Source organism: Stegodyphus dumicola, chromosome X1 (genome assembly GCF_044657685.1).
Source record: "Stegodyphus dumicola isolate Sdum_Otavi_A_Nest chromosome X1, ASM4465768v1".
Classification (NCBI taxonomy): domain Eukaryota; kingdom Metazoa; phylum Arthropoda; class Arachnida; order Araneae; family Eresidae; genus Stegodyphus; species Stegodyphus dumicola.
In genome coordinates this window covers 50,604,657-50,631,165 of record NC_140780.1, presented here as the reverse complement: position 1 = coordinate 50,631,165, position 26,509 = coordinate 50,604,657, and the positions used below count along the sequence as shown (strand labels likewise).

Genomic DNA, 26,509 nt, shown 5'->3' with positions numbered 1-26,509 from the left:
CCTGTAGGAGTGGCAAAACTCGTATAGAAGATTTTTTTTAATGTTTAATAATAAATTGCATGTAATATGTAAGGGCCTAATAAAATGATTGAAAGCTGTTATAATTCAATTAAAATCTGTGTAATCTCACCAGGACTATGTAAATCTTGATTGTAATTGATGAACAAAAAATTATGATCAGAATAAATAACAGAAAAAATTAATGCTTGTGTTTAACCACAAACTTTTGATATACTGACCAAAGAATAAATTTACTGAGCTGTCTGTCATAGACATGTTTTATCTGACCGAAGAGGAGAATACAAAAGACGGAATGTTTGCGCTATAGGTCTTCCACTTCACACCATTTAGCAGCTGTCAGTTGCACTGCGATATGCCTTGATCCATATCCTAGTTAACACGTTGCAGCACTATATTGAATCCTTGTCAGCCATTTAATAGCTGTCTGTAATGCACATAATGGTTAAATTCCAGTTATCCAAATTGGCTAAATCTTTTAAAATTAAGCTTGTTATTAATTCAGAGTTGCCAACCTGATTTGTAATATATTTCTCCAGACTTTCTTTTACTCTAAAATTTCTCATGATTTTTACGTAGCTTAATACTTTGTTATTTTGCACCCCAAAAAGTGATGCTTGTTTTTCTCTAGATGCATATAAAATAACAATGTCATTTCATTGGCAAGATATGGTGCGTTTCTGCTTTGTGTATGAGATTCCAAAAATATTGTGTTCCAGTTCTCTAATGAGAATCGAGCGCTGCTGTAGGCTATCTGGCATATATTAACAATGAGCAGAAAGCAAGATCGAGGTTGTTTATTTCCTTTGTCTCACCAGTGGGCAGCATAAGTTTCACATGCTTCCCAGAAACAGTTTAAAAAACTGCAATCGTTTGTCTTAGTTATGTCTGCAAAAAATGTAAAATACAGTCAAAAGTCGTTAATCCGGACTCGTCGGGACTTCGGCGATTCCGGATTATAGATCATCAGTTTAAATCTGGTAAGATGGCATGCAGAAATTATAAAATTAAAAATATGAAACCGTAATTTATGAAATAAAGAACAATTATGATCTAAAGGGTATCAAAATTTACAAAAAAAAAGCTTAATATTTATTTGTTTACTTTATTAAACATTTCTTTCAATGTAAGTTGTTTAAGTTGCTTCATTTTTTATGTGATAATACTTTCTCTTTAATTCTATAAACAGACATAATTTTTTGTTCAGTTACAAAGTTCCGCTGTTCAAGTCCTATAATTGCTGTGTCGAGAATACCTACTAATTTGTCAATCGAAATTTTTTCGTTTTCAATAACATCTGTGTCACTTTCTTCGCCATCAGAAGCGAATTATAATGACGAGGAATTTGATTTAAATCATATCAAAGACGGAGTACATCGAGATGAAATACTACATTTAGTAAGGAATTATAAGCCAAATAAAATAAAAACATCTGCCTTAAAGATAAGGATAGTGCTGACAGATCAACTTCGAATTCCAATCTGTTTGTTTAATAGACTTCGAAACATACTTTTGCTTTGTAGATCCTTGCAAAAAATAATAAGCCGGATCCATTTCGAAGATTAAGGAACAACGCAATCTGCAACATTAACTGAATTGGATAATTCTTAGCTTAAACTGTCCGTTACACATTAAATGCATATTCGTAAATGTATTTTGCACATGCGCACACACATATTCGCAGCCGTAAAGGTCTGCGTATATGCGTGTGCGCATGCGTCAACGCGACACATGTGCAGAAAGTTTGTAGCTTTGAGGTCCGGATTATGGGTATCCGAATTAACGACTTTTGACTGTACTCATGTACTTTTTAAAAATAGTACACAGATGACGACTTTCCTTCTATTATTTGTCAGGGAATTGCTGTGTGTATTGTTTGTCATTGCAATTTTTTTTATTTCACAGGGTGGAAAGGTCGGATGTTCTTAAACATTTGCGTTAATGTGAGTTATACTGGAAAAAATTTTTTCTCCGTGGAAACAAAAGACCAAAATGTTACTTATGCAGAAAGTTTTCTGCCTTTTTACTGCAGCACAACCTGCCACTGAATGCATTGAATCATCCTGCAGGTTTTTAGAAAGATATTTCCCGGCAGTAACATCACTAAGAAATACTCAAGTGGCAAGAACAAAAACGGCTGCAATTGCAGAAAAAATTGGTATGAAAAATACTAAATCTTCAGTTACTGATTGCATTTAAGCAGTTCCATTCCATCTGTCTGTAGATAGAAGCAGTAATACTGAATCAAAACTGTATAAGTTTTTTCTAGTCTAAAGGGGCTTTGTCCGTGAAGGGCTGTTGTTTTTGTTTTGCGATTTTGCGTCAAATCATTATAAATGGCATATCACTCTTCAAATTGTTGCCACCAAATGCATTTGCATTATTATTTGAAGATATTAAATAATGAAGAATCTGCATAAATGCATATGTTTCTCGCATTGTGATAAAACAACGATATCTAGAGCCATCCAATTTTTAATGATGTAATCCTACTGCAAATATGGGCATCTGAAAGTCCAAATTTGAAATTAGGAATTTGTTTTATTAACGATTTCATATTTTGTAAGACAGTAACGAAATTTTGATTAACACACTCAACGATTTAAAAGCGAGCAATGGCAACACTCTCTACAGGGGAAAAAACTTTTTATCTCCAGCGCACGGAACTGTGTGTCGAAAATTCATTCCTCATTTTAAAATTATTTTGCGACATTGCTGTTGAACTGAATCTTAGGTTTAAGTGCAAAGAACATGATATTTAATAAATAAAGTTAACACAAAACATTAAAAAAACACCTCTTTGGACGTAATTTAAAATCTGAAACCTTTCAGATTTTTTTAATTCAAAATCTTCTGAAATTGAGTTTAATTTACTTTCTGTTCCCTCAATTTAGAAGGAGATTCGAAGTGCACCAGTAATTGTAGGTATGAAGACTGAAGGCATCTTAAAGAAAAGGAAATTCATATTTTAAATTATGAAATGAATCTTTCACCTCTTAAATTTAGCAGTGAAAAAGGGTCAGCTTCTGTATTAGTAAGTGTGGTTGAATGCATTGTTGATATTTATTATCTTGGATAAATTGCTAAAAGGAAGGAGAAATTGAAACATTTCCAATGGCTGCATAATACTGAAATAAGAAAAACTCTGAAATATGTGTTACATGCTTGGTTATCTTTAGAGAAATGTTTATCTAGAATCCTCGATCAGCGGAACTCGCGTCTTACATTTTTAAAGGTAGAAGTAAATGCTTGTAGAGTTAAAATAAAAGGCTCTGTTGAAAATTATAAAATAGCTTAAGTAAATGGAGATGTAGTTATTATTCGACTATTAAAAATAGATCTGAGAAAAATTAAGTAATTTCTGTACCTGCGAGCAATTTAATTGGCAATTTTCAAAATAGTCTAAAATATAAGCGTAAAGCTCTCCCAAAATAAAAAATGGGACACATTTTTTTATTATTGTAAGTTTATTTTGTGAAGAATGAATGTTTGGTTTTGTCTTTGAATTATAACAAAGCTTTTTCCCCTTTTGTATGCTCCATTTTGCCATCGTTCGATATTCTTAACGCAATTTTACAGTGCAGAATTATTAATTCATGTTTTGCAAGCAATGATTAATGATTAGAGTATTTTTATGTTATTAGAAGGTACATGTAATAAAACTTAAAAAAACAATGTAGATATTTTTGCATTTAAGAAATAATAATTGAACTTTCAAATATTAATTAGCTACTATTTAAAGTTAATTCATTATTAAAAATATAATTTCATTCTTTTCATTTCATATTCACTTATATCATTTCATATTCACTTATATCATTTCATTTCATATTTTTATTACATTATTTATTTTTATTATTTATTGTTTTTCATTAAGAAAATTCTCCTGATTTCTTAGAAAAATCTGATTTTTGAGTGTCATAGGTTGGCAGGTATGCTAATTTATTTATTAAATAAAGTTTGCTTGCTATTTAACCCTTTGACGCGTGCGATATTATTTTTATAATTTTTTTAACTAAAAACTCTAGAAATTGAATATTATGATCCTAGAGACAAATAATATATGAATTAAAAAAAAATCTACTCTTGCCCATTGTTCTGTGGGTGGTGGTCGCACTGTGAAACCACCGCGTGTGTAGGACTTTGAAACTTACTGATGTAGTAGGGGAAAAAACTTACCATTTTCCGTGCGCGTTTCCATCAAACGACGAAATTTACGGATTCTTAAAAAAAAAAAATGTATGTAAGAATTGTATTATATATAATTTTTTTTTACATTATTTTACGAAGTAAATCGTCAGAAAAAATTAAAAATTAAACATTTATGTAACTTTACTATAACAGTGAAAATATAAGTACCTACATAATAAGGATATTTGGATAAATGGATTAAAAAAACTCAATAAAATAAGGATAAAAAAGAACTCAGTGCTTTTTATTTTAATTTCAAAGAAAAATTGTTTTTTTTGTGACATTGTTCAAAGCATGTTTTGTCTTTTTGGCACATGCATAGACCCACACTGCACGTTTCGCACATACATCTTGTTCTATGAGGTTTCTTCCTTGTGCTACAAAAATGTACGCTGCCTGGATTTAAATTTCACTGGTATATGTTGAGCGTTATTTAGTTTCTTTTCATCTGGCACATGAAATTTGTGTTTTTTTGTTAATGGGTGGGGGGCTTGGTCTTTTTGGCTTTGTACGGATCGTTCGTTTCCCATTCATACTTATTTTATTCGTATTTCGTCCCAAAATATTCAGAAAATATTTTAAATTTAAATAAAACTTTTACGCAATTTCTATTTTTAATTATAGCAAAGTATATTTACATTAAATTTAAATCACAGGAAATAATTTATAAAATCACAATACTAGCTTGGGGGTAAGTGTGTTGATGTCAGAGAAAGATATTTGGAAAAGAAAGACCCTTTTTCCTGGGCAGGTGCATGTATTGTTTAGTAATAAAATAACTCTGTGGTTTCAAAGCCCTTTATCTATATCCGGGTAAAAATAAACATTCCTATTTGAAAAGCAAGCGAACGCCATTGAGAAGCAAACGCCTGTGGTTTTCAAGGCGCGACCACCGAGCCTCTAGAGGATTGTAAGCATTGTTACACAATGCTCTAGTGGCGCAGTGGTCGCGCCCTGAACCCACATAGCAAATGCCATACATATAGAGGTTTTTTTTTATATATGCAGTTTAATTACTGCAATTTTTTATTGCTTATGATAGAAATCCTGATGTGCGATGACTAACTTTTGAAATTTAAAGTTGTTTATATTAATAAAGGAAGTTATTTTGTCTCATCGAAAACGAATTTTAAAAGGCATCAGATCTGAAGTATTAATACCTAAAACATATATGATTCTACAGTCATTTTGTGTTATTTAGATGTAAAAGATGAGTAATCAATTCATTTTCATTAAAAAATTTCCAAAAAAAGAGGAGAAAAAAAAATTCGGAAAATGGTGGTTTCAGGGCGCGACCACCGCACGTCAAAGGGTTAACAAACAAATACATACTGCACAGTTTAGTGATAAAATTGTGCAGTATATATTTTTAAGAATTATTAGATTTTAAACGAGTGACATGTTTATTGTCTTAGAATAAAAAGTAAGTCTAAGCCAGTAAGCATATCATACATATTCATCTCCTTTAATTCAATAATGAGTTGTAAATGTGTAAGATACACATTTCAAAAATGTGTATCTTAAAAGGGTCCTGTTCTATTATTGGGGGCCAGATTCAGAAATTTATGAATGTATGCACGTGTGCATGTATGTGTAAATGCATACATTCATACTCCCATATATACATGCAAATATGAACACATACATACATGCATGTATGCATACATTTCTGAATCCGGTCCTGATAACAGAACAGTACCCTTAACAGCATTAATGGAAAAGTATTTGTATACTTAATGTTTTTGTGTTATCTAATCAAATAATTATTAAATATCCATAGCAAGTACTTTTCCCAAAACATTAAACATCATGGTGACATTACATGTTCTCTCTCCTGGTGAGAAAAACAAGATTATATGCTTAGTTTTAGAACCTACATAATCAAAAATTAATATATTTGTTTATTTGAAACAGAAAAGATTTGAGTGCATGGGCAAGTAAACTATGTCATGGATCAGTTTTGTCAAAATAAGTGTGGTGGATTTTGCTTAGCAGAAATAACAATATTTTTTTCTTTTCAACTGCTTAAGCTCTTTTCAAGGAGGATAAACAAACAAAAACAAAAAAAGATTTGCTTCACTTGCAAGTAATTAATATATATTTAACCTGTCAAAAAAGATAGCCTTGTTAACTTGACAAGTTGCTGTCTCAGTTAGGTCGGATATTTGATACTTTTGTGTATGAGAGCTAAAGTGAATCTGAGCTATAGGATTAGAGATTTGTTTAGATTTCACAGTTTTAGTCACATGTTCAAGCATATCTTTTCACAGATAAAACTTTAAAGTTATAATTTTTGTATAACTCAATGCATAAGAATTATCTAATCGTTGCCACATGTTCTATTCAAATACTATAATAAATCTTAAAATGATGTATAAAAGAAATTAGACAAATAAAAAAAGTTTTCCACAGATGATTCAGCGGTGCTTACCTAATGCACATGCACTACTCCTAAACATTCTCCTCTGTCCGAGACAGACTAGCGACAATATTTCCTCCTAATATGAATCATTTAATTCGGTTCTCACTTCGCAGCAAGGCAAAAATGCATGAAAATTCAAAATAGCTTCATTAAAAATTGAAAGATATAGAAAAAGATGAAACATCAGATACAGTTAAAACAATTAAAAAAACAATTTTTACAATTAAAATTGGTTTCTGCACAAAAACAAGCAACTTGGCCAGCAGGCAAAAAGGCAGATTTTTCGGCGCAAAAAACTAAATTTCCTGATGGTCCCACTCGGTAAAAAGACACTGAAGGTAGAGAAAGACTCGATTAACTATTCTGCTCAAATGTCAACAAATGTGGCTGCTATGGTAAGAAAAATTAGGCTTAGCCGCGCTCAACCACTTTTAAATTGTTGATAATTCTACAACTATTGCACGCAGATTAACTAAAGGCATAAAAACAACATAATTCAATCATTTTTAAAGCAAAAATATGCAGTTTACCAACATATAAGGATTAAAAGAAAACTGAGCTCATGGAGCCAAGTAACAGAGTAGGTGTATATATATTTATATAGTTTTGGTGTGATCATTTGCAACCAAAAAGGGAGGTGCACATCTACATGTTATAGCAGTCTTATATACAAAATTTCAACGTTCTGAAGCTGCTCGTTTTTGAGTTACGTGAAGTACATACATTTGTACACATGTACAGATGCCATGAAAAAAATGTAGTCTGAATCAATTTTAAATTAGTTTTATAATTTGTTTGGGGAAAGAGTCCTTTATTCTATCCTTACGTATAGATGTCGCACAAAAACATTGTTAAATTGCATTCGATAGTGGTCAAAGTGGATATTTTCGTTGAAATGCGATACCCGGAATTTTTCTGGATTACAATATTTCCTTTACTTCGTACAAGGAAGTAAAAAATATTACAGTTAAATTGAAATTTAAAAATCAATGTAGTTATACCCTTGCTATAAACTGTATTGCAGGAGATAGATTTCTTCTAAAATTTTATTGTCCTTTTTATAGTTCTGGGAAGTTATTTCTGATGAACATGGCATAGACCCAACAGGAACATATCATGGTGATTCTGATCTCCAATTAGAAAGAATTGATGTCTATTATAATGAAGCTTCTGGTAAGCAAGAATTAAATAATATTCATTGATATGTTATGTGTTAAAACATAATATCTGTATTGAAGTATCTTTCTTGTTTTTTAGCTTAAGACTATTAAAATATTACATTATTTTCAGGAGGCAAATATGTTCCCAGAGCTTTATTGGTGGACCTTGAACCTGGAACAATGGATTCTGTTCGATCTGGGCCATTTGGACAATTATTCAGACCAGATAATTTTATTTTTGGTAAGGTTTCCTCTTGTAATTAAGAGTAACTGTAATATTTGAGCACAGTGTATTTTTATCCTGTTTGCTGTTTTTTATGTAACACAATTTACCCCTTTCAGTTAAGGATTGGCAAATAAGAAAATAACTATAACTGTTTATTCACATTAATTTGGTATTAAATAATTATGATTTTTTTTCAGAGAATTAAATGTTACTAGCAGAAGTTTACCTTGAACTCGGTATTATATTAAATTGGAGCAGAACATTATAACATCTTTTATAAATATATCTATATATGTTTATTCTGTATTAGTAAGTACTTACAATAATTCTGTATAGAATTTATTCAGTTATAACTACAATAAAATTTGTAGACTTCACAGAGTGTCACTAGTTTTAATGAGTGGATTAAAAAATTGATTCATTTTCATACCTCAGTTTCAATTTACTGCTTGGTGTACTTATATTATAATAAAATATAATTTCATTCTACATATTTTTATTACTTAAAAAATCTTTTTTGTCATTAAGAAAATTCTCCCGATTTCTTAAAAAAATCTGATTTTTGAGTGTCATAGGTTTGCAGGTATGCTAATTTATTTATTAAATAAAATTTGCTTGCTATTTAACAAACAAATACATACTGCACAGTTTAGTGATAAAACTGTGAGGTATATATTTTTAAGAATTATTAGATTTAAATGAGTGACATGTTTATTATCTTATAATAAAAAGTAAGTCTAAGCCAGTAAGCACATCATACATATTCATCTCCTTTAATTCAATAATGAGTTGTATATATCATTTGAAAAATGTGTATCTTAAAAGGAACATTTGAAACACAGGGTGCACCTGGCTGATTTACAACTTAAGGCCATTTATCTTCGTTCCTACATGTTTATTTTTAACTTGCACATAGTTAGTTATTTCTAAAGTAAATAGTGCATTTAAGTTGCATTACTAAATTTACAGAAATTAAGTTCATTTTTAGCCTGAGAACATATAATATATCAAATATTATGTGTTAAAGTGTCACTTGTATAAATTTTAACTTCTACAGATTCATTGTTTGCTAACTGAACTTTTCATTTCAGTTTATTCATGTGAATTTATTTCTATCATTTCGCATGTGTGCCGTGATTTCTAACTCAAGGTGTAGTTATGTATTTCTAATTGTCGTGTTGTATTGACAATGCTGAGAGGACAATTTTGTTTAATGGATACTTATTTAGGTTTTTTGCATTCAATTTTTCTACATTTCAGTGCTTTGTGTCCTTTCTCTTACAATTATAGTGCCTGAAGTCTTTCGCATCCTTTGACTTTTCCCATTGCTGTGGTAACTTAATGCATCGTGCACTTTGCTTTTTTTGTGTGTTTAAATGGTCAGCTTTTAGATTCTTCTAGTAATTTCATTTTTAAATGTATTTTAGTTAAGCACTTTTTCGCAAGATTCTATTGTGATTCTGAAGTTTATGAATTTTTCGGTTACAGTAGCAAAAATGTTAGCCATTCTGCTGGAATTTCAGATCCTGTTTCTGCAAGTTTATCTACAGTTTTAAAGGAAAAAGGTTAAGTCATCCTGCACTATTTCATTTTCATTTATCTTTTTAGAGATAAGTTGCTTCGTAAGACATACTTTAGTTATAAGGCCTTTTGGCTGAGGAATTTCATGCAGCTTCATGCTTCAGATGAAGTTTTACACTTTTTACTGTGTTTTACCTGAGTTGATTTCACACTCAGAGCAGTAATTGCTAAAGCTTTCTGATCCATTTATAAAGTTCAGCTTGGTTAGCTTTGGTAGTTTCTAGCTTAATTAACTGCCTACTCAGGACGTCCAAAAAGCTTCTGACTGGATTTAAACCATTTTCACTTGGGAGCACCATGTTTCAAAGTTACTTTTATCCAGTTTTTCTGTTTGTATAAGAGGGTTCATCATTTTTATTAGTAACTCAGTAAAACCAAGGAAAAAAAGAGTAATCTTTAGATGTACAGGGTGATCTTTTTTAAAGTGACACTGTTTGGAGCGCCCTGTAGCCCGATCTAATAGCCGAAATGGCACCAAACTTGGTATTTAGACTAATCAAGACATACAATCGTACAGTTAAATTATTAATGTTTATTTACTACATTAACTTCCCCAGTGAGGAATTAGACCACATTCAATGTGAGCACCATTCTCAGAAATAACACCGTGCATTCTGTGCACAACGTTCTCCATAGCCGTATGTAACATATCGCAAGGAATATTCCGCACTGTCTTTTTTATGTTCTCCTTTACAATAGACAAATTTGATACTCCACCAACATAAACTTGAGATTTCGTATAATCCCAGAGCCAAAAATCGCATGGCGTGAGATCAGGGGAACGAGGCTACCATGCAACTGGAAAACTGCGTTTTATGACTCTATCATCAGTGAAGTTTTGGCGCATTAGCTGCTTTACCTTATTACTAATGTGTGGCGAAGCACGATCCTGCATAAAGATTGTCTGTTGGAGACGGTTTCTTTGCTGAAGTTGTGGAATAACAAACATTTGCAGCATTTCATGGTACCTTTCTGCATTTATGGTGCACATTTGGGGTCCTGTCGGAGTGATGGTCCAAAAAACGAATGGCCCAATAACGAATTTGGAATTCGGCTGTGAAATCACATCAAACAGTGACTTTTGGGGAATTTAATGGGATTTTGTGCAAGGCGTGGGTCTGCTCAGAAGCTCAAATTCGACTATTTTGTGTGTTTACGGACCCATTGAGATAAAAATGGCACTCATCTCCTCACAGAATGTGCCATGGGAAAGCATCATCAATTTCTACCCTGGCAAGAAATGATAGAGCGAATGTCACTCGCTTATCATAATTACTTGATTTCAGTTCGTGCAAGTGGCTGGTTTTGTAGGGGTAAAATCCAATAACATGCCGTAAAACTCTCCATATAGTGGAATAATTCATGTCTAATTGTCGTGCTACACCCCGGGCGCTGCTAGAAGCAATGGTTCCTTGCGATCCTTTGACAATTGCAGTTGCCACATCAGTTATTACATCTTCTGATACTGGTTTACGTCCTCTCCCAGCACGAATGGTCAGTAACCCCATTTCCTCGAACTTCTTAATCATTTTCTTAAGACCATTAAGCGATAAAGGCCCCTTTCGTAATTTTTTTCTGGTTCGAAATTCCCGAAGAGCTGCGGATGCATTACATTGATTCATGTAATACAGCTTCACCAGTAACATGAGAGGCATGTCCACTGGAACTCGTTTACTTCAGCTGAGATTATTTGTCGGAGCTGTATATTACTTGCTTTTATAGCACCTATTACTGGCGCTGTCATCGCACAACATTTGCATTTTTCTTTGGTACATGTGTTTTATGCTAATTCTCGTTATTGTAAGCTACAGCAGCGCCACAAAATGCCCTAGCAGCGATTTTTGGAACTAACACTTTTTTTCACGGAATCCTTTTTCCCATGTCTTGATTAGTATAAATACCAAGTTTGGTGCCATTTCGGCTATTAGATCGCACTACAGGGCGTTCCAAACACTGTCACTTTAAAAAAGATCACCCTGTACATCTCTAATGTATCTCTTGGGCATATAACCCTCTGATGTTTGGGGGTGTTGAGCTTGACATTACACATGGTGATTTTGTGCACCAAAGGAGAATATTAGATGAAAGTACTATCAATAAAATGTTTTAATTGGAACTTTTCTCGGATTTAGCAGAACTGATAAACAAGGCTTGTCAATTAATAACATATGAAAAAACAAAAAAATAGCTGGATGAAAAATAGCTACTATTTTCATACCTATTGGATCTGCTTGGTATTAGGTCTATCCCAGATACTTGTGTATGAATCGATGCATTGCTTCACAGTAGCTATGACCTGTACTGGAATCTCACTTTCTAAGGGGCTCCTGCTACATCTGTCTTCGACGGGAAATCCACATCAGCATACCATGCATCACAGCGCTGTACCACAGTGGAGAGAAGCTTGACGATAACCACACTGGTAGCCACATGAGGATGATGTGTAGTTCTGGCTTCTGCAGGCAATTAGTTTATAGCATTGCACTTCTCACTGTTTTCAGCAGTGCCCAGACATCAGGTGAAATGGAAATTTCCAACCAATTCCTAGACTGTATTTTGATACCACGCTTCTTTAATTTGGTATGAAATCAAATTTCATAATGGCAGTATCATCATTTAACAGGTTATCTGTATGGCTAGACATTGGAAAGAAAGGAATCCATCTGATTGAAAAATTTGAATCGCAAAAAAATAATTGGTAAAATTTTGTAAGTGCATGTTTATTGACTTTATTGAAATGTTTCTCATACATAGTATGATTGTAATTAAGTATCATGCACTCATTCATTTATGCTTTCCTCACCCATAAATTTATATTTTTGCAGCATTAAATATTTAAAAATTTATTCTGAAATTGTAAGGAAATGAGCTTGAATGAGTTTTTTCGAACATGTTCAGAAATGTCATTTGTTCCATAATGTAAGGAAAATCTTACAAATTTGCATGAATAAAAAAAAAGTTTTATTTTCACCAAAAAAATCAATTATCTTCTTACAGATAAATTTCATTTTCATACATCCAGTTTAAGGAAATATGAAAAAATATTTCATTTCATATTGTTTTCATTTTTCCTTAAACTGGAATTCATTCTAGGGCCCAGTTTAAGAAAATATAAGAATCAAGAAATAAGTTTTAATAGAAAAGTGTATAATAAATCACAGAAATGCAAGAACATTTTACTTGCAGTTTCAGATGCATAGATTTTATCATAATTATAAAATATTTTAATAGTTTCAGTAATTAACACTTTTTTTAACTAAAGAAAATTGTCTCTGATCCTTTACCAGAAAGTACACTTGATGCAAAAAATTTTGAAACAAGTTTGCAATAATTACCCTCATCCGTGTTGCAACCATATCTGTCTATTAAAAGTACTTATAAAATAATGAGGGTGTACTTTTAGTTTTTAGAAATAATTTATTTATAATCATAATAATGTATTATTAAGAGAACTGCTGCAATTAGAGAACTGCTGTACCAGCATAGTTCTAATTTCATATATCTCTATTCAATATGTTGCCAATTACAAGTTATTAAATATTAAATGTTGCCATTTACAAATTATTAAATATTACATTTCCGTTTTTTTTAAAGAGTTCAAAAGTTTCTTTTTTTTTATTAAACAGTCTAAAATCAGTCCAAATACATGGCCACTTTCTAATCACTCTCCCACTTTGCTCACCATTCCTTGTTTCTGAGTTAGCAGAGTTTGGTAGTTGATCTTCTAAACTTTGAGAATATCTGAAATAGTATCCTTTTACATGTTTTCTGTGCATTAACTCCTTGTTCTGTTTTTCTGATATTCTCTTCAACAGCTGAACTGTTTTCTCTAATGTCTTATCTATTTCTTCTCAAAACTGATCCAACTGATCTCAGTATATATGATCTAGGCATTTTATATACTTCTACAACTGCTGGTTTCCAGCGATTATCTTGATATATCCTAATACAATCTCCTTTGTTAAGCAATTGTAATGTTTTTGTATGATGTTCATAATATTACTTCTGCTTAGTTCTTTCTTGGTTGATTTTTTTTTAACGTTTTTCACAACTTTGAGGTTTTAGTAATTCTTCGGATGTAGGAAGAATCGTTCTTGTTGTTGTTCTTGTAGGTCTTTGAGCTGGTGATCCTAATATCTATTAGTTGGAGTGTTCCTATGAGCTAATACTGAAAAAGAAAGCTCAAGCAGATCATGCGGATCCTTAAACAATTTCTTTGCCATTTGTACTGAACGCTCTGCTAATCCATTCGACTGTGGATGGTATGGACTGCTTGTTAAATATTTAAATTGATATTTCTTTGCAAATTCTTTACTTGCAAACTGAGGTCCATTATCAGATATCACTATCAATGATATACTGTATCTTGCAAAATAAGTATACATCTTTGTTAATCTCAACTAAATCTATTGCAACTTTATACCAAGTTTTATATATTCATGTTGTATCATAGGCTCTGTTATGTTTTTATTCTAGTATTCATTACATATAGGACATTTTGAAATTTTATCTGCTTTTTCATAAGTGGCCAAATCAAAACATCTCTAGCTCTTTTCTTACATTTTTCTATACCAAAATGACCCTCATGAATTAAATTTAACATCTCTTTTTTGCATAGATAAAGGAATAATTACCTTTCCTCCTTTGAAAAATAAGTCATTTTTCCATTGTCAGTTCATTTTTATAGTCCCAAGATCCTTTGACTTGAGGTTCCACCTGATGTTTCCTTTCTGGCCAACCTCTCAGAATATATTTCTTTAAGCACTGTAGTGTAGCATCATATTCACTTTCTTCAGTTATAAATTTTGTCATCAAATGCTGGAATCAGCATATAAATTTCTTTATCTTCATCATTATCTTCTGTTGTATTCAAATATGCTCTACTCATCTAAGTATCCACTATTAATAAGTCTTTTCCCTTTTTGTATCATACATCTAGATCTAATTTTTGTAAATTTAGCAGCATTCTTTGCAATCACTGTGGTGCTTTGAAAGAGGTTTTTTTTAGTTATGCTTTCTAATGGTCGATTATCAGTTTCAACTGTAATACATTTGCCATATATATATTGATGAAATTTAGAACATCCAAAAGTAATAGCTAAAAGCTCTTTTTCTGTCTGAGCATAATTTTTCTGACTTTTCGTTAGGCTTTGGAAGCATAAGCAGTTGGTTGATTTTCTTGGAGTAAAATAGCACCTAATCCTTCAGAACTTGCATCTCCTGAAAGAGTTATATCCTTATTAACATCATAGAATTTTAATACGGGAGCTTTTACAACCAGTTTTTTAGTGTTTTGAAAGCTTTTTGATGTTTTCAGTCCAGTCCCAGAGAACATTTTTCTCAAGTAACTGTCTTAATGGTGCAGTAATAGTAGTTAAGTTAGGAATTAATTTGCCTAAATAATTAATCATTCCCAAAAATCTTTGTATAGAAGGCACATCTATAGGTTCTGGCATTTTAACATATGCTTCCTCTTTACAAAAATCAGGTTTTAGTCCATGTTCATTTAACTTATGCTCTATATAATTCACATGATTAACTTTTATTTTACATTTAGCCTTATTGAACTTCAGATTATTTTCTCATGCTCTGTGGAATACTTTTTTTTTAAGTCGTAGCTCATTTTCCTTTTCATTAGATTCCCATATTAAGATATGTATAATACATTCAACGCCTTCTAGACCTTCAATTATTTGGTTTAATTTTCTTTGGGAAATTTCTGAAGCTGAACATATGGCAAAAGGTAATCTTTTAAATTTGTACCTGCCAAAAGTTGTGTTGAATGTACACAAACTACTACTTTCTTTGTCAAGCTGAATTTGCCAAAAAGCTCTATTAGCATCTAAAACAGAAAATATTTTTGCATTTGGCATACAAGTGACAACTCATCCTATGGTTAACATAGGATAATGTTCTCATTTTATAGCTTTATTCAAATCTCTAGGATCTAAACTATTCTTATTTTGTTAGGTTTGACAACTGTGACCATTGAATTTACCCAGTCAGTTGGTTCTCTTACTTTCTCAATAACATTAAAATTTTTCATTCTTTGTAATTCTTTCTTCACTTTATCTCTTATAGCTATATGGGTATTTTTCTTGGAGGATGAATTACATATGTTGCATCTTGTTTTATCTGGATTTTATATTCTCCATTCAAACAATCTAAGCCTTCAAAAACATTTTTGTATTCCTACAGTAAGTCTTCAGTATAAACAGACATCACTTTTTGAATCAAACCTAGTTGCAGACATGATTTTAATCCTAATATAGAAGGTACTTTTTTGTCAATAACTTGGAATTCCACAACATATTTTTTCCATATTGGCAGTTAAGTACTACTTTTCCTAAAGTATCCATTTTGTTCCCAAGAAATGTAACTAATCTTTTAATTTCAGACTTCTGTATTGGAACATTTAACAATTTCACTTTGCTTTTAGAAATAACATTGCACATTGCTCCAGTATCTAATTGCAGATTTAGTTTAGTTTTATTTGCATTAATGTCAACAGTCCATTTCTCTTTGTTATCTGAATTTTAAAGTTTAATGTACCTACATAAAATTCTAACTCTTCCTCAGAGTCATGATTTATTAATTTCTTTCTCTTTTTTGTTTACCTTGACTGCTTCATTTTTTATTTTATAGCTTTTACACTGATTTGCGAAATGATGATAGATTTTTCCATATGACATTTACGATACTCATGAGATGTTCCACATTTAGAACAAACTTTTGACTCGTTTCTCAGTATTTACCTCTTTGTATGTATTCTTATTATGTTTACTTAGTTTCTTTTTTACCAAGTTTACACCCATCAGGAGCTCACTTTTGTGAGTATGGGTGTGGCAATCCCGAGGCACCCTAACCCTTCAGCGGATCATCTTGGTGAGACGAGGATCACGATCCTGGAGCTGTAGTGATCTTTACTTCTTTCTTTTTCATCTCTCCTTATCTATGCTAATTTCTTTTCTTCTGCCCTTGTGGTTTTCCTTTTCGGAGGTTTGGGCTCAAAGTGAGATTCTAATACATATCTTTGTTTCTAGTTTCTCACAGAGAGAAAACTTGCTGTGCGTAAGGCTGAAGAGGAGGGCCCTGGTAGTTGAGGGGCGAGGTACTGTCCCCAACACACTATATATATTACAGTACTGACTTTTTGTGTTTAAACTTGATAAAAAATCATGAAACTAGCAGGGCACACATAAGCAAACACAGGGAAGTCTACGCTACAAGATTGTTGACAGTATATGTGCAAAAACAGTAACATAAATTATTGTCAAAAATTTAAAAATCATTACTTGATAGCTTGTTCAGTATATTGGTCATTCTTGATGTAAAATGTGAATTTTGGATGTTGTCTTTTAGTGGACATTAAACATGATCTGTAAATATACTATTTGTTATCTGTTTTTGCAATAAATTTTAAATTATTCTCAGGTCAAAGTGGAGCAGGAAATAATTGGGCTAAAGGTCACTATACAGAAGGTGCGGAACTTGTAGATAGTGTAATGGATGTTGTGAGGAAAGAATCTGAAGGGTGTGACTGTTTGCAAGGATTTCAACTGACTCATTCTCTTGGTGGTGGGACTGGATCTGGAATGGGTACTCTGCTGATTTCTAAAATAAGAGAAGAATATCCAGATCGTATAATGACAACATTTTCTGTTGTTCCGTCTCCTAAAGTAAATAAATATTTTCTTCCTTTTTAATGTATTTCATCAAGAGCAATCTCATTGTAGTGTTTCTTGTGTATAATTTCATTCATACTATTAAATAAGTCTTTGAAATTTTTATAATTTATTCTTATCTTTTCAGGTATCAGACACAGTTGTAGAACCCTACAATGCTACTTTATCTGTACATCAGTTAGTTGAAAACACTGATGAAACCTTTTGTATTGACAATGAAGCATTATATGACATTTGCTTCAGAACGCTTAAACTAACTTCTCCTTCATATGGAGATCTGAATCATTTAGTTTCAGCCACGATGTCTGGTGTCACAACATGTTTAAGATTTCCTGGCCAATTAAATGCTGATCTGAGAAAATTAGCTGTAAATATGGTACCATTTCCACGTTTACATTTTTTCATGCCAGGTTTTGCACCTCTCACCTCTAGGGGCAGTCAGCAGTATAGAGCTCTATCAGTTCCTGAACTTACTCAACAGGTAAGATTTTTGTTATCATATTAAAATAAAGTTTTAAGTATAACCTTGCATTAAAATAAATAAGAGTCCAGTCTAAATCAAGAAATTAAGGGGGGAACCACTCATTTACTTAAAATCAAAGTAAACTGAAAGCATTGCTCAATCGGTTTTGCCTGTGATGCAGCAGTAGATAATTATCCCTACAATAAATATGCAAAACCTATTTTTACCTATATTTATCAAACAGGAAAAACAAAGAAATTGCAAATGCTGTAGAAAAGGAATGTTTCAAGTAGTTATTAGTCTGTTATTTAGAAATCGGGAAAACAGATATTGAAAAGGGAAATAGACCTATAGTATGATCGTTGCAACCATGAGTCCAAAAATGCAGGCACGATTTGGACTTTTTTTAAATAGAGAGAATGGGTGTGCATTAGGGACTTTCCCTATCTTCCGTATAAGTTATGAAAGTTTTTTTTTTAAACATAATGCAATACAAAGTACATTAAAAGAGTGCACTCAAGTCGAGTGCAGTCTGAATACTCTGAATTCAGCTCTGAACTAACAACTAATATTCCGAAACTTACTCTTTCCACTCTCGCATAGTTTTCCCCAGGCCAACCAGCGACCGAGCTGGTAAAGTCGCTGAACACTGGTAGTTCGGTCCGAGGTTCGAATCCGCAAATGGGCTGGCTGTATGGGTGTTTTTGAGATTTTCCCCATGTGTTACGTGTATACGAGCCAGTTCCCCTTAGAAAGCCCTCCATGAAGGCATCCCTCCCTTTAGGCAGATAGCTCTCAAGGCTTTGCCATAATCACATACACACACACACACCCGGCCACCAAGGAATCTAGTACTTCTTGAAATTACTAGAAAGCATACGAGGACTCTATACAGTTACGGCTACATAGAACATCTATTATAGTTATTCAGGTACAATGCCCATTACATTTATACAAGAACCAGATCCAAATGGTCACTAAGATTGGCAATTTTTCGCCAAACTTAAAAGACAAAAATTGGTTGCCAACATAATGATATCTCGCCAGTGAGAGATAGCCATTTACCTAATGTTAAATAGACTTGCCCCTGTATTCTTATTTTTCTGGCAAGCTTGAGTTCTTTAGATTTTCCTCTTACATTAAACAAAAAAGTAGAACAATTTCATTAAACCTATTTATGTACAAAGTTAGTAACAATTTTTTAAAAATAATTTTAATGTATGTACAAGTTCCTAGACTTTGGTTTCTGGTATTCTGTACATTTCTGATTTTTAGATGTTTGATGCGAAAAACATGATGGCTGCATGTGATCCAAGACATGGAAGATATTTGACTGTTGCAGCAATGTTCAGAGGACGAATGAGCATGAAAGAAGTAGATGAACAAATGTTGAATGTTCAGAATAAAAACAGCAGGTGAACATCTTTGCATATTTTAGACAGCTTTTTGCTGTCATGGGTTAGGAATAAAACTTGTAAATGGAAGAAAATTATGCTTTTGCTATGAAAAAAACAATGCCGGTAATTTTTTTAGATCAGTTTAAAAAAAATGGTAGAATTCTGCAAATGATTTATATACTTATTTATTGCTTTAGTGTGTAATATGAAGCATTATTAGATTTGCTGAAGGAATCTAAATTACTTTGCTTGCACCCATATGTACCCTAAGAAAAAAATATGCAGTTTTATGGTTACATTTTAGATGAATATATGACAAAATTTTATTGCAATTTTCATGTCTTGAAGGAATGAATTAGGATTTATGAGACATTTGGTAGAAAAGTCATAATATAATAAGTAACTTTTATGAGTTTTGAGAATGCTGTAAAGAATACTATCAAAGTTTAAAGAGGGTGAAAGAATAAGATGTTAATTTTACCACAGAAAATGAAAGCAAATCTTACAACAAAATTTATGATACTTTGTGAACATTTCCTTCCCAAGATATGCAGTTTCACACCCGGGAATTCATATTAACTCCAAAAATCTTCAACATTTTGAGTAAAATTTAGCATATTATGAAGCAATAATGCAGATAAGTATTTTATTACTAAATAAGCATTGTATGCATATTTTTTAAATAATGGGTTATTTAAAAATTCTGGTTCATTACTCAAGATATTAATTTGTAAGTGGTTGGCATTTTGATACAGTATAATGTTGCAGATGTACAGAATCCCCCTTTTATTACTTAAGCATTTGTTGATATGAAACACATTTTATTTACAAATATAGTTATAAAATGGTTGGCATCCGAAATACTAATGTTCCGACACATAATAATGGTGTTTTTCTGAGGTAAGAAAAACGACCTTAAATCTAACAAATTTTTTTACACAAATTCTTACTACTATAAGCAAAATTTGCATTTTAATTGAACCACACACATACAGTACATACTAAAAATATATAAATGTGGAAAATAATCTAATAATTACAATTGAAAAAATTAATATGCTGTGGTAAATTTACTAACCTTGAGGTACCATGTATTGCATATCATCAGCAGACTTGTGTGACTGGACATCCTTACAGAGAAAAGCCCCCTCCACCCCCAAACAAAACTTGCATAAAGATGGCATATTCAAGTCTTTTTCTTTTTTTAACATCTCATATGTTAGGTTTATGTATAGCATAACTGGCAAAACTTTCATGTCAGTAGGAATTGCACATTAAAATTCTGCAAAATTAAAGAGCAGCAGCTAAATTTTCCATCTAGATATTTAATCAGTTTAAAACTAGTAGAGTTTTTGAATGCTGAGAAATAAAAGAAATTGACAAAGATGTTGCATTTTTAGTTAATGCCATTGTCACAAATATACATGCTTTTGCTATGTTTTCAGTTTGTTATGCTATGTTTTCAGTTAAAGTGTGTTTCTTCTAATAGTAAACTTTAGTGTGATGTCCTGAATATTCAGATTCAGACATTTTCAGATAGATAGAATTTTCTTCAGATTTTCAAAAGTGAAAGATTTTATGGTCGTTACATTTTATGGTTAAAAAAATCTTTCTATTAATGGAAGAATAATTGAGTAATTTGAAAAACAGAACCACCTCGTCCTCCCCCCTTTGTTCTTTATCCATATGCAATCCTGTGAAAACAGTAAGAGTGAGGTGGAAGAGAATGTACTGTGGATAAACTGCAATCCAATTACCAGAATTATTTTTAAAAAATCTCATTTTACTAGAGCTTTTATATATAAAAAAGTAGTTCCTCCCCCTCTTGCAATGACCATAATCTAAAAATCAAATCTAGCAATTGTAAGTTACTTTGAGTGCTATTTAGTAGGATTTCAGTTGCTACTAATCGGTTCCATGTGTTAATGTATTTGTCTTCTCTATCTTAACAGCCCTTACTTAATCAAAAAAATAATAATCCTACAATAGTTTGAAAGGGGGCTATTTGCTTTCTGCACATTGCTTTCTTCCCTGAAAATATACAATACAGTATACTTCCTGGTCAATCTAACAGTTTTGTTATAAATTCATTTTTTAAGTGATGCTTATTGAAAAATCATGCATGTATTTAGAGTTTTCCCTTCTCATAAAATGAAAAAGTACTATTTTTTAGTTCAGGTGCTACTAAAAGTTAAAAATGTCAATATTTTTTGTTAATGAGCTAAGCTGTTATCAATCATAAATGCTGCTGTGAAATGTAATTTGATATAGTAATGGCAATTTCAATGATACATTCAAGACTCATCTCTGCAAAAAATAATATTGCAGCTATTTGAACTGAGTACTTCATTATGAATAATTCATTATCATGGAATTTTATAGCATACACTTCATCTGCAAATGGCCAAAGAATAAAATCTACTATGGTTACTTTTTCAAAATTTTGCATGGTAAATATGTCTAAATCAAAAGATATTGACACTATGTTTGCATGTGTAAGGTTATATTTGGTGCACATGCCCACATTTCAGCTGCTGCCCTATTAATAGAAGACTGTTAAAATGTTGAAATGTTAACATGTTGAGGACGGTGCAGATTTTGCTATATTGCACCACCAGATGGCAGTGCCTTAAGCTGAATTGCTTTTAGATAAATCAACGAATTTATGTGGTTCTGCAAAAGTAAATAAAAAATTTCTACCAGCACAAGCGAAAAAAAAGCAAGGTGGCATTGCGAGTGCTGAAAATCCTAAAGGAGTTAAATTTCTTAGATGGACAGACAAATGGTCAGTTTGCATGTTAACTACTTGCAACAATCATATTTGTACTATGATTGAAAGAGCAAGTGGTAAACTAAAACCTGATGTTATTTTTGACTACAGTAATGTGAAAAAAGGCGTTGATTTATGCAACATCAATTGTCAGTGCATTGTATATTCGTAAGAGGTGGGATACCAAGCATTTTAATATTTTAAAATTTGGATAAAATATTATTGATTGGCTGTTTTCCGTATACAGAACCACAAACACCAAAAAGAACTACAACAAATTTTTCTTGAGAAGTATTCTGGAACTGTGAGAAAATCGCAAAAAGGATGCCTTGAATGCTATAAATCCTTATCTGCTCGACAAGGTAGAATCAGTGTTGCAAATAAATTGAAAAGGGTTACAATGTTTTGCTGATTTTGTGAAGGTGAACCACCACTATATCTAAAATGTTTTTTTAAAAAAACCACAAAAACAAATAAATATGTAAATACATTAAGTCTATTATAGGCTACCTGTAAAAATAAGCTTTTCATTTTTTCAGTAAAGTTATTTTTAGCCACAAGAAGTTTTTTCATCTAACAAAATTAATATTATAAAACTAATGTGATCCACTGGTGGTACACGTTGCCAGATGAACCATTCGTGTGTGAGCCACCGGTGGTACACGCTGTCCTCAACTTGTTAATATAATCTTGCTCAAATAAAACAGTACAGAGTTAATCTTTATTTACAGGTGTTATTTTAGCATTTTTTGATTTGAAAAGTAGCTAGATTATTTTTTTTTCCATTTTTTTCACTTGCATGTATTAACATCAGAGTTTGGTTTATGAATGATAGCCAAATCCTCAGGAGCTAGGTGGAGGAGGAGGAATACCTTAGAAGACTTTTCAGTAGAAATAGGCTTATATGCTCTCTGTACCGAAAACTACAAAAGCACCTCTCCATCAAGCCTGTTCTACTATCCCGAATTGATTACTGGTAAGAATTACCAGTGTTGGATTGCAAGTATATTGTAAAAATTGCTACTGATAGATATTGACAATCAACACAGTAAATCATGACCTGTATATACTAGATCGTAAGATTAAAATACAAAATACGAGCTAGTATGCCATTTCTCCCGAAAAAGCTATCTCAAAGGAAAATAGTCATTACATTTTGAAAACTGCCTGAATATATTTTGGTGAAAAATATAAAAACTGCATTTTTTATATCAACTAACAGCAGTCCACTAAGAAAACACTTGTCAAAACTTACTGTTAAAATATAATTATTGGTTCCTAAGGCTTCTCCTTTTTTATGTTGTAAAAACATTTAGAATTAAAGTTTTTGTCAGCATGCTGCAAAAATAATTATTCTTGTAACACATTAAACATCATAATAGTACTAAATTTAATTGTTTTTCAGTTACTTTGTGGAATGGATTCCAAATAATGTGAAGATTGCAGTGTGCGATATCCCTCCTCGGGGTCTAAAAATGTCTGCAACATTTGTTGGCAATTCAACAGCTATTCAAGAAATATTCAAAAGGATATCTGAACAATTCACTGGTAAGTCAAATGCTAAATTATCATGTTTTTCATTACATATACTCAAGAGCCAAAACACTATGACCAACCCTACATTTTGTGATGAACGCGCCCGGATGACGTGGAAGGCACGTGATCAGGTAGAAGTGGTATTTAACTGCTGCAGGAGAGTCTGAAGAATCATTCTTTCACTTACTTCTGTGTGTGATGGGAAAGGCTGCGGATTTAAGCGACTTTGATAGAGGGCAGATTGTAATGGCTCGAAGGCTCGGAACTAGTATTTCCGAAACTGCATGACTCGTGGGTTCTTCGTGATCTACAGTTGTTAGTACGTATGAAAAGTGGATGAATGACGGTGAAACCAGCAGTAGACGACATGTTGTTGGATGTCCACACGCTATCAAAGAAAAAGGTCGTCGGAGACTGTCTCGCATGGTGAAGCAAAACCGGAGCCAGACAGTGGCTCAGCTGACAGTCGAATACAGTGCAGGGCCAAGTAAAAAAGTATCGGAGCACACTGTTCATCTGACACTGTTGGGTATGGGGCTATGCAGCAAACGTCTCACTCGTGTGCCTTTGCTGACCAAGCGTCATCGCCAACTGAGCCTTCGCTGGGCCCGGGCACATCGCGACTGGTCCATGGACTAGTGGGAGAGAGTTCCCTGGTCAGATAAATCACGGTTTGTCATTCATCACGCCGATGGCCGTGTCAGGATACGTTGTCTTCCAGGCGAACAGTTGTTCTCTCAATGCACAGTAGGTCATACACAGGCCGGTGGTGGCGGTATTATGCTCTGGGGGACGTTCTCTTGGGTGTCTCTGGGACCAGTGGTTGTGGTAGAGCAGACCATGCAATGCCACAGTATCTGAACATCATTGCGGACCAGTTGCACCCTTACATGGCCTCTGTTTTTCCAGCTGGAAATGGAATGTTCCAACAGGACAACGTCCCGTGTCACAAAGCTACAATTGTGTTGGAGTGGTTCCAGGAACATGATGCTGATTTCCAGTTAATGTCCTGGCCGCCTAACTCACCGGATCTCAATCCGATAGAACACATTTGGGATGTCATGGGACAGCACCTCAGAGGTCAAAGACCACCAATTCACAATATCTCAGATTTGCGTGACCGTTGCTACAACATCTGGTACAATCTGTCTCCGGCCATCTATCAAGGACTTGTGGTATCCATGCCAAGGCGGGTTGAAGCTGTGTTGCGTGCCAAAGGTGGCCCAACTCGTTATTGACAGATGGTCATAATGTTTTGGCTCTTGAGTGTATATTGTGCTGAAACTGAAGTTAGTGGAACTGTAAGAAATTTTTCATTCTAAAAATCACTTTGATTGAATATGCAAAAAATTTTTCCATATACTGTTAGCTCATTAGATAGAAGAGAGGAAATATTATTTGAATCATATGCTGCCTATCAATTGTATTATGCAGTAAGATGCAGAGAGATTTTATTATTTAGCAAACAAAAGTAAGATCATATCTTGATAGAAAGAAATCTTCCTGGTAGACTGCTAAATTAACCCCATAATACACCAATAAGAATTCAGAAATGGTCTTTTCTCGACCAATTCTTTTATTTGAACTCTAAATTTTAGTGGGTATAATCTGTTGTATTCATGTCTGAAAAATTCTTGAATGTGCAGAAATAATTCAATTGGGTGTACTTGAGTTAACTCAAATGAGTTGAATTAAGAAGTTAATTGCTGTGTCAAGAATTAAGAAGTTAATAGATTTATTAGTGCTCTAAAAGAAGTCAAAATATGATTGCTAATAAGTGGAAGAAATACTATTCCATTTAGCAGTAGTAGTATGTCAAAGATGCACATAAACTGGCTTTATGACAGCTAATGTATCCTATGCTATCACTAATATTTTACAAATAAATGCAAATATTAAATATGTTAAAATAAATTAAAATTATATGATAACTATCATATGACTAAAAGTTTAAAATTGAAGAACTTAAAATCATATGGCATGGAATATGTGGTAATATATTAGAAAAGGTTTGTTTCTCAGATGAGAACAAATTCTACTTCTATAGTAAATTAGATGGTATTATGTTATTGGGATTTATGGCACTAAAAGTATGCACAAGTTTTCAGAGGAGGCATAGATTGATAATGCCAAACTCAATATTTCATTTTGAAAAGTAACTGTTTTTAATCATTTGTTAAAAAAACAGTAAACCTAATTTTATTTTCAGTGGACTGTTAGATGATTACCGTATTTGACGGCATATAAGACACACCCTTAGTTAGACAGCCACACACAAGGGAAAAAAGTTTCAACAGCATGGTTTCTTTTAGTTCTCATGTTTCGTAAAAGCCAAATAAACAATTATTGAATGCAATTACCTTCACATAAAAATGCAGGTAACGTTTTTGAGACCAAATTTAGGAAAAAAAGTGTGTCTTATATGCCGTCAAATACGGTAGTTTATAAATTGTCCCCTTCATATATTTCTTAAAAAAGTAATTTTCAGGTTACAGTCATTGTTCATTTTTTTATTATTATTCTAGCAATGTTCCGCAGAAAAGCTTTCTTGCATTGGTACACTGGAGAAGGTATGGATGAGATGGAATTTACTGAAGCAGAATCTAACATGATTGATTTAGTATCAGAATACCAACAGTACCAAGAAGCAACTGCAGATGATGAAGCAGAATTTGAAAATGAAGAAGAACCTGCTGATGAGAACTGATTATTTTGTATTAAAATATTGTATTTAGTTTTTCAAATTTTTTAATGCCTATAATGAATAAATTTTTCAAACCTGCAAGTTTTGTTATGCTTAAATGACATCTTACAGCAGATTGAAAGAATTAATGGTATAGTTTAAGACTTTAGTGTATGTGATTTTTAATTTTTCACGTAAAATTATGCAGCTTTAGGTCTAGTGTATTGCCCAAATTTCATGTTATTTTAACAGCAGTTGAGTAAATTGCGCTAATTGCTGTTCTTTCCCCTCTCCTTGATTTTCAAATTTTAAATGCTGTTTAAAAAATTGAAAAATTAAATATGTAAATGCGGTCCCCCTTTTTCTTTGAATGTGCT

At 32.5% G+C, this 26,509-nt stretch overlaps 1 protein-coding gene across 1 annotated transcript in view; it reads left to right on the top strand.

The window, feature by feature from the left end:
* LOC118180906 (tubulin beta-2 chain-like) overlaps window positions 1-26,234 on the top strand; it is a 31,711-nt gene extending 5,477 nt beyond the window's left edge. The window contains exons 2-8 of the mRNA XM_035349981.2: window positions 7,696-7,804; window positions 7,922-8,032; window positions 17,033-17,277; window positions 17,411-17,764; window positions 19,022-19,161; window positions 23,319-23,461; window positions 25,975-26,234. Of these exons, the coding sequence (XP_035205872.1) occupies window positions 7,696-7,804; window positions 7,922-8,032; window positions 17,033-17,277; window positions 17,411-17,764; window positions 19,022-19,161; window positions 23,319-23,461; window positions 25,975-26,156 (1,284 nt within the window). The 3' untranslated portion in view covers window positions 26,157-26,234. The remainder of the gene's footprint in view (window positions 1-7,695; window positions 7,805-7,921; window positions 8,033-17,032; window positions 17,278-17,410; window positions 17,765-19,021; window positions 19,162-23,318; window positions 23,462-25,974) is intronic.
* Window positions 26,235-26,509: the final 275 nt, after the last annotated feature.